Source organism: Sus scrofa, chromosome 1 (genome assembly GCF_000003025.6).
Source record: "Sus scrofa isolate TJ Tabasco breed Duroc chromosome 1, Sscrofa11.1, whole genome shotgun sequence".
NCBI lineage: Eukaryota > Metazoa > Chordata > Mammalia > Artiodactyla > Suidae > Sus > Sus scrofa.
In genome coordinates this window covers 43,256,608-43,269,113 of record NC_010443.5, presented here as the reverse complement: position 1 = coordinate 43,269,113, position 12,506 = coordinate 43,256,608, and the positions used below count along the sequence as shown (strand labels likewise).

Here is a 12,506-nt window from a genome sequence, read left to right as displayed (position 1 = left end):
ACTGGTATAAGAACAACAGACAAGGGTGTCACGGGGACAGTTACCACAGCTTCCTGTGTGTCCTCCGAGTGACGAGTGACGGTGAAGGGGATTCATGCAGGTAATGGCTCCGCATATACCCTGGGGTGAGGTGGGGGAGTGTCACCACTTGCAAGATGGGACACGGACAGCAACAGCCCTACTATAGAGACTACCAATGAATGTGAACAACATGGAAAGCAAGAAAAATAAAACAACCCCCCCCCCAAATATGGAAACCAGACATAGAAAATGTTATTCTGAGGAGTAGGTATTGGCATCACCTTCCACATTTTGAGTTTATTAAATTTGGAACCAGAATGTCTGATATGCTGCATCTGAAGGGTTAACCTGGTCTCTAGACCTAGCCTTTCAGAGTAGGTAGGTTCTGACCACCCAAATGCTGTGGGTTGGCCGACAGTGAACTTTAGGGATCCTCCTTGTGGCTGATTTTGAATTTTCTCTAGAATTGGTTCAAGTTAATTCCACCAGCCAGGCAGGTTTAGCTCTCGGGTAAGGCTAAAGAAGTCAAATGTGATACACACATAAAGAATACATAGGCTTGTTGGAAGTAAAGCTTTTCAATCAAGAACAGAACTGTATTGTTAAAGTTTCAGGAGAACTTCAGAAGATTACAATAAAATCCCTATTACAAATTTTAGAATACCACATGTAAATCGAAAAGCGTATCTTTAACAATGTCAGAAAACTCAAGTCTTTTATATAGTTATAATAGAATTAAGATTCCAGTTTGGTCCTCTAACAAAGAAAATTAGGTATAGTTTTTATTGTGTTTAAACAATTGACATGATTAAAATGTTTTCAAAGAATCCACTGGCCTGAAAAAAAATAAATCCTGATACGTTGATGCAGAATGGAAGGTTATTTTTATACTTTCCTTTATTGACTGGAAATATGATTTTTGAGACTGTGCATATTCCCCCCGAGACATCTATGTTTTTGGTTGGTACAACATTAAATACCATATAAGAGAAAGTCAGTTGTTGTGAAATCACACAGTGTAAAAAAAAGTAGGACACAGCAGGATAAAATGTGACCTCAGGACACTAAACATTTCAGCTCTGAAACTGGTGAGGGACCCCACAGCAGTAGTAGTATGGATTCTTCCATGCACCCCTGAACCCTGAGTTAGGCCTTTAATATCATAGGAAACACAAGTGCCTTAGGGGTGGCTGATTCTGTGACTTGAGGCAGGAAAAAAAAAATGGGTCTGGCATGTGCTACTTTATTTCAGATATCACAGGTACTTTTAGGAAAATCAGTCCTAAAAGGACGTGGGTGTCAACATAAAGGGACTTCCCACTGACCACATTAGGAGAATTTAAGCATTAAATACAAGCAAAGAAGCATAATACAAAAGTAAGCTGTGACACAAGTTTAATTTTTTAATAAGTGGGGGGAGCATTCATATTGAGTATTTTATTTCTTCTAATAGTTATGTCTGTTTATAATATTTACATATATACTCCTTTCTCTCTGGGTAAGCACTGAAGAATAAATACATGGAACTTGTAACCTGACCAAATGATCCTGGCAGAAGGTACTAAAAAAAAAAAAAAAATAGGGTGAATTTGTTAGCATAAGCAACAGGATGAGTACAGAAAATAACCAGGTAGAAGATGGCATAGATGGTCACATAAAATAACTCAGAAAGAGACATTCAACACTGTAAATGAATTACTCAGTGTCCTGAAGAGACAAGTTAACTACATTAATCAAGAGCTCTAGGATTGGTATTGAAATGAAAAATGAAAGCTTGAGAATACAACCATTATTAAATAGTAAAAACAGAACAGATCAAAATACCCTAATGGCAAACCAATTGATCAGGCACTATCAGCCATGCCTCGCTTAATGCATCATTACTGCAAAAGATACTAAGTTTCAAAGAGAAAAATTTATATAAGAAAGGAACTTGAAAGTATACCATCAAAAAAAGTCAGCTCAACGCTGTGGCTCAGGTTTGAACTATCCCAGTCTACACAATCAGACCATTTCCAGACCAAAATCAACTGGTCAATGACCCAGATCCTTTCCTTTCCCTTTAGTTGTAGTAAGACTGAAGGATTAGGAATATATCATATTACTACACTGGGAAAGTACAGAAAAAAATGTACTTTTTAGGTAGAGAAAAAACATAATTATTAAGTACATAAAAAATGAAGAAATTACATAAGCCATATCTTGACGTTTTAAGATAGGTTTAAGTGAATGTGCGATAATAACTTTTATAATCGGTTTGTGTATGTTTTTTATCAGCTGCTTAAGGTGTTAAGATTTCAAGAGTCATCTATACTAAATTTGTACTCACAGTTTACAATTTTGCAGAAAATTTTATCAGTCATTTTTGGAATTAATGTTTACACGCTGAAGAAAACTTGGGGTTCCTCACCTTTTTTCTTTATGAACTTAATGAAGCGATCATTAAACAAAGTAATACAGTTTCCAGTATACCTCATGTCTAAAGTCCCTAATACAAAGAAAGAATCTATTTTTTTTCCAAATTCACACTTAAGAAAAGAAAGTCTGTAATTGTGGAAACCTAACAATCCTTGATAGAATCTAAAGGAAGAAATTATTCTAAAAGCACTTAAGAAAAACAAAATTTGAGTTGTCTATTCCTACCAAACACAGTCATTGCTTGGTTTTAAAGACAAATGAATCATAACTTAGTGGGAATCATGTTTCCATATTAACCACTTGGGTAGATGCCATGATATATGACTGAGACCAGTGCACACTCTCTTCTTCCAACCACAGGATTTAAAATGTTTTGAAGGTAAGTCCCTAAGACATAAAAAAGAATCAGAAGCACAAAATGGTGGCTCAAGAAAGAAAGGAAAACTCAAAAGTCAATACCTCAAGACAGCTACTAGTTGACCAGTTGCCAGATCTTTTTAAGACTATCATGGGACTGTGAGAATGCCTCTCAAAGAAACAAGAGCCTTAGTCATATTTAATCTGACATATGAGGAAAAAACACAAAAAATTAGAAAAATCACATGATTTTGACAAATCATAATAAATATTTACCACATTCAGCACAGCTAGGGTTAAAAAAAATACAAAGGATTAAATAGAAAAAGAGTTCATCTGTCTTGTTAGCTTTATGGGTGTTAGCTTTCTGGCATCTGTTCCTGAGTAAATGAAAGAAAGGAATCTCAGGAAAACCTGCCCCTAAGAAAAAAAAAAAAAAAAAAGGCCCAAGCAAAACAAACAGAAACATCTTTGGGAATGTAAGTACTCTGTTTGCAAAATTAAGGACAATTGTCAATTAATTGATTCAAGTGCTGGTACCGTGCTGACCTACATTGATCGTGCAAACTTCAAGCCATGAAGGTAAAACTGAGATGACAAAACCTGGTGAGGTGGCTGGTATTCAGAATGGCACTCAATATGGCCAACAGTTCCGTGGGTACATAAACACCATGTCTATATACTCAAGTGCTGGGTTGAGTGGTGGAAGTAAAATTTGACCAGAAAGCTTGTCATGATTATGGCTTTTTTCTCATTTCTTCATCCCAATCAAAGTCTAATGGTTCATCATCTAGTTCTGGTAAAGTGAAGAGAGATGTTTTAGAAAGACTCAATCTCTCAGTGGATCCCTCCAGCTGAAAAGTTTTCCTCTTTCTGCCCAGCGCTGTGGCTGTGGTCAAAGGAGGAGGGTTGGGGCCTCCCTCACCCGAATTCTTACTTGTGGGAGGAGGAGGGGATTCTGATTTGGATTCAGAGGGGGAAGTGAACGAGAAGCCTGACAGTCTGGCTAACGTGCAAGCACGAACCCTAATACTTTTACTATGGCACCCGACCTCTTCCTTCCTGTCTTCCTTCTCGTCTCTTTCACAAGTATGACGGACACACTCAGTGTTGCTCTCGAGCTCTGATTCAGGCTGAGCCACCTGCACTGCAGGGGCCTGTGCCCGCTTCTTGGGGTCGGTCCTTCCTCGGTGGCTGCGTGACACCTTCCTTGTCTTCCCTGCCGCCGAGCCGAGCTGCTGATTCCTGAGGTGGAGGCCAGCTTTTCTGGACCCTTCCCAGCCAGGGCCGCTCCTCCGGCTCCGCGCTGGGGGATTTCAGGCCTCTGAACTGCCGTGTCACCTGTGCCGGGAGACACATGGTCCCCAGGGGGTGGGTCAGCTTTGACTTCTGTTTGAAAGTAAATTTTGACAGTTTGGCCACAGGAGGGCTGGGGCTCTGAAAGCTTTTGAACTGAGGCTTTTCCACCCCAGCAGGAGATTTCTGCCTCTTTCTCTTGGGAGTGCCTGGCCCCCTCTTGGGGCTCTCTACCTGCGCGGGCTGTGAGGGCAGCCTGGCCGGATTCCCGCACAGCTCCCGGGCCCTCTCCTTGCGCAGCTTGTGCAGTTTCCTGGGGATGTGATGGGTCAGTAACGAGTCTGGCTCGTCAGCAGATACTGTCGCTTCAGACACCACTGCTGCCTTTCTTGCCTTTTCACCCTCAACGCCATCTGGCTTCAATGGAGCTTCTGTCTCTCCTGGTGCTGGAAGCGGCCCAGTTTCCAACTTGCTCCTTTGGCCTGGCTCCCTTTTCTCCTTACCCTGAGATGTGTTGTGGGAGATTTTCAAAGCCATTTCCCCCCGACTTGTTTTGGGTCTGGGAGACACAGGAACAGTGTTTTCAGGTTCAATCGGATGAGTTGCTATGGAGTCAAACCAGTCCAAACTGTCATCTTGGCTATTTCTGTGGTCAGCTGAGTGTTTTCTACTTGCTGGTCTATTAGGCCCCAGCTGGGATGGGGGACGGAGAAGTGGCCTTTCCCTGGGACAGCCTCTGGTAGATGGCATGTGCTTGCTACAGTTTATTCCTGCTGAGTTGACATTCTGAACTTTGATTCTTTCCTTAGATCATCTCTGAGGGGCCCTGGGGTCGTCTCTGCTTCCACGGCTGGTGGCTGGGATTGAGACACGCTCTGATTCTGTAACCTGTAGCAGATAAGGAAAATGTGTATTGCTTTAATCGTTCATTTCTTTATTCTCTGAGGTGCCTTCTAAGGGTTTAAGTCCAACATAATTCTGGGTTAATATCAAATACAGTTGCTTAGAGCAGCAGGAAGAAATTGTCCTTTCCTATCAGGATAGAATTCAAATGCTCTAAAACCTAAAATGGTGGTAAAATAAAGAAAACGAAGGAGCAGGTTTGTCTACATGTTCAGATTTCTCTGAAAGTCCATTTCATTCATTTAAAATTGTTTGAAGGTCAGTCTTCTCTCTCGTGTTAAATGTTCAACTATAAGACAGACTGGTGGCTACAAGCATTGTGGCTGACTGCTGATAAGAGAAGTGGCTCCAGTTGTTTAGCAGCCAGTCTGCAGATCAGAACCAAAGTGAGACTAGAGACTGCCTCTTCCTCCTCTCTCCTTACTTAACTGAGGTACTGAATTTTAGTGCATGAAAAGGTCACGCACTCACTCCAGCATTCATATCCATGGCAGACTTCCCTCACTTCCCTCCCCCAGGCAGCTGTAACCCTTTTCCTGCTTCTGGTCACGTTTCAGTCTGTGTTCTGGGCAGCCACTCTCCATCAGATTGATACAGAGTTGAAACCTACCGACCTGCTCATGATGACAGACAGAGCTTCTCTAGTGAGATTCCTTTTAAATCTTGGGCGTATTAGAAATTGAAACAAGAGTTCCAGTTGGGCTCAGTGATAAAGAACCCAGCTAGTATTCATGAGGACTCGGGTTAGATCCCTGGTCTTGTTCAGTGGGTTAAGGATGCAGCGTTGCTGTGGCTGTGGAGTGGGCCAGCAGATATAGCTCTGATTCAATCCCTAGCCTGGGAACTTCCATATGCTGTGGGTATGGCCTTAAAAAGACAAAAAAAAAAAAAAAAAAAGGGGGGGGAGGACTGAAACAATTCCAGAGGACCAATTTCTAACAGGGATTGTAGCTTCTCAAAAGGAGATCCTTTAGAAAGCCCTTCCTAACAACCTAGAAACACCTTTTCAGTATTAAGGGGCAATATGACTCTGTTTCTATGCACAAAATCCAAAAACAAACCACACCAAAAAGCAGATGAGCAAATTATTCTAAATATCATGTATAATCACAGAAAAAGGGAAAGAAGAAAATACATTAAAATTATATGGATTTTAAATTTAAATATATTTAAATACACTAAAATGTTAATGATAACTCTCTGGCAAATAAGATTATGCGTTTTTTTCTTTGTTTCTTTTTTTGTCTTTTCTAGGGCTGCACCTGTGGCACATGGCGGTTCCCAGGCTAGGGGTCTAATCAGAGCTGTAGCCGCCGGCCTACATCAGAGCCACAGCAACACGGGATCTGAGCCGTGTCTGTGACCTACACCACAGCTCACAGCAACACCGGATCCTTAACCCACTGATTGAGGCCAGGGATCGAACCTGCAACCTCATGGTTCCTAGTCAGATTCGTTAACCACTGAGCCACGACAGGAACGCCATGTGTATGTGTTTTTTTATTAATTATTATTATTAGTTTCAAAATACTTTATAAAGAATCTGTATATTGCTTACAACCCATCAGTGGGAAAAAAACATCAAAAATTATTTTTTAAATATTGGGTTATAGTCACTCATAGTAGACTTGGGAATGTTGATACAAGAAAATCTGGATTCACTGTAGTCACAGCCAAACCAAACCAAACCAAACCAAACCCACCCAAATAGCTTTCAAAATTACCACTACTTTCAGCATCAAATTGAGGTCAGGGATACTCATAATTGTTAACATTCTATAACTTTAAGAATTTATGGGGATTTTAAGGGTAGAATAATTTAGTTTTATTTTAGTGTGATCTTGATGTGGGGAATTAATTTCTCCACTATTTAAACTTTGCATTTTACTACATCTCCTAAAAGAGAGCATCTTCACACTCTGTTTGTGAGGTGGGTAGGATGGCCACCAGTTGAGGCTGGCTGTCACTGGTAAAGCATTTTTCCAAAGAAAGTGATAAAAATACAGATAGTTTTATGATTAATATGTGCTCTCCTTAAGGATAGAAAACTCTTAAGGGGATAAACCCACGAGCTACTGGGGGTTTTCTCACCTAAGGTTCACTTTAGAGTATGTCTTGGGGATCATTACTTTTCTTTGTGGGGCACCTGGTCTTGTTGCTGTGAGGATCAGTTCCAGAACATGCCCTTGCGTGACGAAGAAATACCAGAAGAAAAAAACCTGTTAAGGCAGCATCTTATCTTTTAGAGCATCACTGACTCTTGTTTTGTTTTCCTTCTTTCCATCCAGGAGGGTCATTTTTAATTTGGTAAGTCCCATTGCTATTTTCTATCATACAACACTGATTCTGAGCCTCATACCCTTCCCTTCTTGAATCTGGCATATGCCAGCGAGGGGTCATCAAAATGACCAGTTTCTGGTCACTCAAAATAAGCATCCCTCCAAAGTCAAGGCCAAGCCCAGGACAGGCCTCAAAAGAACTGGATACATCAAACCAGAAAAAAACCCAAGGAAGAGCTTTGATCTGAACGCTATGCTCTGGATCATGAAAAAGCCAGGAAACCAAAAGAAAAAGGGCCTCATTATAGACAAAGTGCAAGTTTACTGCAGGCTGGTATTTGGATATCAGCAGGACAAAGCCAGTCCCCACACTTCCCCAAAAGGCTGTGCTGAGGCTTTATAAATAGAAAGAGAACACTGCTAGATGAAGAGAGTCAGTGAATAGGAGAGAAAGGCCAGAAAAGAAAACTCTCAAGGTTTTACTTAAACAGTCAATAATCCCAGTGTGGTTCCCCAATTCTCCCTGTGCCACTGCTCTGCTCCCACATGCCCTGGATTCACCAGCCCCCAACCTGGAGGTCACCCCCAAAACTGAGTGCAGGCCAATTACTAACCTACTTCCACTGATCGGAAAGAGGCCCTGTGGCACACCTGCCATTCCTCACTCCTGTTTCACAGGCACAGACTCAGAGTCCAGCTTTCTAGGAGCTCATGTGTTGGGGAGCAGGCAAAGGTTAAAGTTTAGGTAATGCATGTGATACATTCCTTCTCATGTGTCCACACTTTAACAAGTCACTAGAAAGGGGAGTTTTGAAACATTGCTTTTGTCATACCTGAGCTGCTCCCCTGTAGGATGAAAAACAAATTCCCTTCTTAGTGTAAAACATATCCTACTCACTTGGGAGTTTCTTTTAGTCTGACTATGAAATACACAAATTTTTAAAAGTTCTGGACTTGGGCATGGAGGGAAAGAAAACGGTGATGCTGAAGGGAGGGTCAGAGCTGCTGCTCACGGACTAGGAGGGCCCTCCCCAGGTGAGAGTCAGTACTCTTAGCTCTCCTGTCATAGCCTTTCCAGCATTCCAGCAAGGCTAGCCTGAAAGCAGCCTGGGCCTCGGGCTCTACCTGCAATTTTCTTCCACCAGGATTATATAAACACTAATGATCAAATATTTATTATGCTTAGAGAAAGCTTTAAAACAATAAGAACAGAATTAGAATATTAATAAGCACTAAGATCCTTTGTGTAAACATCCTTGCACATGTCCTCTCCTGGTGAGGAAAAGTCGTACAAAAAAGTGTCATTAAAAAGTTTTGTGTGTGGGTCTGGCCTGGGCTGGGACCGATCACTCTCCTAAGAGTCCAACTTCCTCTTCCTTAACAGCACCTCTCTGAATAGCACTGCTCCATTTCTTATGAGCCAAAGAAGAAGAGGAGGAAGTGGTGTAATAAGCACAGTTTACTTGATTCCATGGAAACTATGTGTCATATTGGGTGTGAACTCTAAGCACCATACCTTGGAGCTTCTCATAAATAATCAGGACCCAGTTTATGATGCTTAGTAAAGGACCAGTCAGTGTTCTCCAAGAGGCTTACCAAAGCAGCACACCAAGGAAATGTAGCTGCAGAAGGTGGTCTCTACAGCATAGCCACCAATTCCCTCATTCCTATATGTTCATGCCTCTTTCCCCATCAAAAGGTGTGTCCACTGCCCTTTACCTGGCATGTGGGCTGCCCTCGTGACCTGCTCTGACCTATAACATGTGGCAGAAGTGATGCTGCCTCAGTTCTGGTCCAGCCCATAAGAGGCCTGGTGGCTTCACTTTGCTAAGCTACTTGAGCCCTCAGCCATCATCTCAGAATTCTCCCTACTTTACAGTAGTAAGAGCCCAGCCAATCCATAGCCATTTAAGCCACCCCAGCTAAGGCACCACACGTGTGATGGAAGCCATCTTGGACGTTCCAACCCCAGTTGAGCTCCCAGCTCAACACAGGTGTATGAGTGACTTCAGCTGGTACTCTGGGGAATGGAGATGAGCCACCCACACTGAGCGCACTTGAACTTCTAACTCCCATAAGAATGAGTGCTGAAATGGTGTGGTGTTTGTTTTTTAAGCCACCGAGCTTTGAAGCAGTTGATTATACAGCACTAGATGACTAAAATCCCCTAGAGAGAGAAGAGACAGATTTTCCACTTACTTTATGTTTCCTTCCTTTCACTAAATGCCAAGCAAGCATTTTCCATTGCATGCTTTTCTTGGTTTTCTTTTCTCACCTTTCAAGTCTTCTTAGCTCTTCACTCAAGACGTTGTGCAGTTCCAGTTTTTCCAGAATGAGTTCACACTGCCTCTGGTACTGCTTCAGAGGGTTTTCAGGAAAGGAAGTGTGGAGTGCATTCACACCTCCCAGAAGTGCACCTCCCTGAAGGGGTGAGAAAATGGAAAACACAGAGAGCGTCACCAGGCTAGGCTTCATCCCAGATGGCTAAGACCAGTCCCCTGCATCCCCATTGTGGGTATGAGTCACCAGGGAGCCTTTTTCAAATTTCAGTAGTCTTCTTCCCCAATTCCTGGTGGCAGGCATTGCTCTGTGAAGACACGCTGCCTCTTGTGGGACCACAAACATCTTCAGGTGTGTTGAGGAGAAAAAGGTTTGCGACTCACTACTTTATACCAGTGAATAAAGCAAGGTTACAGATGCAGAGACTGTTTCCATGACAATTTTTTTCCCTCCTTTTTTTTTTTTTTTTCCCCTTTTTACAGCCACACTTGCAGCATATGGAAGGAAGTTCCTGGGCTAAGGATTGAATCAGAGCTACAGCTGCAGGTCTGAGCCACAGCAACACCAGATCCGAGCCACATCTGTGACCTATACTGCAACTCCTGGTAACACCAGATCTTTAATCCACTGAGCGAGGCCTGGGATCGAACCTGCATCCTCAGCGACACCATGTCAGGTTCTTAACCTGCTGAGCTACAACGGGAACTCCCTTCTTTTAAATGGTTTCCTTCGGATCTATTTCCAGGAATTATTAGACCTAGAATATGGTCATTTTTATTATAACTCCTATTTGCTATAAATTGTTTTTTTCCTTTTATTTTGGCTGCACCCATGGCATATGGAACCCCGGTCAGGGATCAAATTCCAGTTGGACATTGAACTGGGGCCTCCACAGAGACAAGCCGGATCATTAACCTACTACGACACAACGGAAACATCTATAAATTGTCTTTTATTAAACAACGCCTCTAAGAAGGGTTAACCATCAGGTACAAAATATCGTTACCTGCATGGAGGACTCCATTACTGACACTGCTGTAATAGCATCTTCCAGAGTCACTGTGTCACGAAACATCAGGCGAGCATGAGCTATGAAGGTGCATTTGAAATTATGAAGATGTGAATTATTTTTATGAATAATTGAGGTGATATATGTGCTACTCCCCCATCCCAAAACCATATTTTCTAAATGAGCTACTAACAGATGTATTTTATGAGAACAAGCACAAAAGTTTATGTTCAACCAGCTTAGAGGCTATTTCTCTAATAATGGGCCTAATCCTTCTGCACAGCCCATGGCAATTCTGTGTATTTACATGAAAAAATACTCTGGGTTCCAACAAAGAAAGGGGCAATAGAAGCATATATTCAATATTCAAACACTTTTGATTCTAACTTTCTAATCTATTACAAAATATACAAAATGAACATTAAAATTAATTTCTCTTCTCTGGCACGTCTCTCTACCTGTGAGATTTTCAAAATTACTAAACTTGCAAGTCTGAATCTTGAATATTTCTTGCCTCATATTAGATAGAAATCCTTGAAAAAGTGGAGTGCATGTGTTTTATAGAATTTTTTATTAAGCATATATTATGTCATCATATGATATAGTTATTTCACGTGAATTTTTTTTTAAGAATTATTTATGTAAGGGTTAAATGTAAATGCAATATTAGAAAAAAAAATCCAGAGATGCATATTAGCTGCATGCATGCATGCATATAAGTCCCATTCCTTAGTGACGGGATAGAGCATGGTGCTGTCAAATTAGCGTTAATATGTTAATGGTCGGCTATGAGTGGTAATTAGTGAAAAATAACCAGAGATGCTATATAAGAAACAGTTTCCAACAAGGGTATATTCCACTCCAAATGCTAACAAACCATTGAGAAACAAAACATCAGTAAATAAGACTTTCTAAATGACATCTTAAGTAAGAAGATTCTGAGATGTTGCAAAGATTCCTTTTTCCTAATGAGGCTCCATTCCACACAACATCTATAACCTGTCCCCAGAAAAGTGGAGGTTTCATAGTTTCAAGCTTTGACTTTCTAAATGACCTCAGAGATTATCCTTACTCTTCTCTGAATTCACGGTGCCAAGTCCCATGCCTTGCACACACTGGGCACCCAATAAAAGTATTATTTGTGGAATGAAATAACCTTCTGCTAATCGTATCAAGCTCTCCAACAGGCGGATGGTTGTCCGGGCAGCATTTCGGGAATCACTCTGCCTTTGCATCTGGTAGTAGCGGAGAAGAACTTGATTGCCCACGTCAGACAGTGTGGGCTGTAGATTCCTAATGAGGCAGAAGTAGGTTTTCATCTTTTCCATGCTCCAGAGCTTCTCTGATTTGCTTGGGTAACCTGTATATGTCAGGTGTTGGGTCAGTAATTTCTAAGAACAGGCAAACATTTCATATTAAGGGTTTTGCTAAGTTCTTGTACTCACTTTTTAAAAAATAACATTTGGGTTTTGTGGCCATTGAAATCTAGACCCATCTCTGCATAGCAGGTAGTTCTATAAGAAACAGCTCTAAGCCTCATAAAGATAGCTTCCTACCAGGGTTAAAATTATTCAGAATAATTCTTTTCTGCCATATAAAGTAATAAATAGTACTTGGGAAATCTAATTTGTTAAATAAATCTCCACATTTGCATTTATTTATTTACTTAATTTTAGGCCTGCGCCTGTAGCATATGGAAGTTCCCAGGCTAGGGGTCAAATCGGAGCTACAACTGCCGGTCTGCATCACAGCCATAGCAATGTGTGATCTAAGATGTGTGTTCGACCTCCACCACAGCTTTCAGCGATGCTGGATCCTTGGATCCTTAATCCACTGAGCGAGGCCGGAGGACTGAACCCACATCCTTGTGCAGACTGTATTGGGTTTTTAAAACTCTGAGCTACAGCGGGAACTCCTAGAACCCACATTTAGATTCTGTTTCA

The 12,506-nt window shown here is 41.5% G+C and overlaps 1 protein-coding gene across 1 annotated transcript in view; it reads right to left on the bottom strand.

The window, feature by feature from the left end:
- Positions 581 to 12,506, bottom strand: part of MCM9 (minichromosome maintenance 9 homologous recombination repair factor) — a 96,628-nt gene continuing 84,702 nt past the window's right edge. Inside the window, 7 exon segments of the mRNA XM_003353232.4 lie at positions 581 to 4,012; positions 4,015 to 4,161; positions 4,164 to 4,859; positions 4,862 to 4,980; positions 9,550 to 9,695; positions 10,561 to 10,643; positions 11,720 to 11,923. Coding sequence (XP_003353280.3) covers positions 3,534 to 4,012; positions 4,015 to 4,161; positions 4,164 to 4,859; positions 4,862 to 4,980; positions 9,550 to 9,695; positions 10,561 to 10,643; positions 11,720 to 11,923 — 1,874 coding nt within the window. The 3' untranslated portion in view covers positions 581 to 3,533.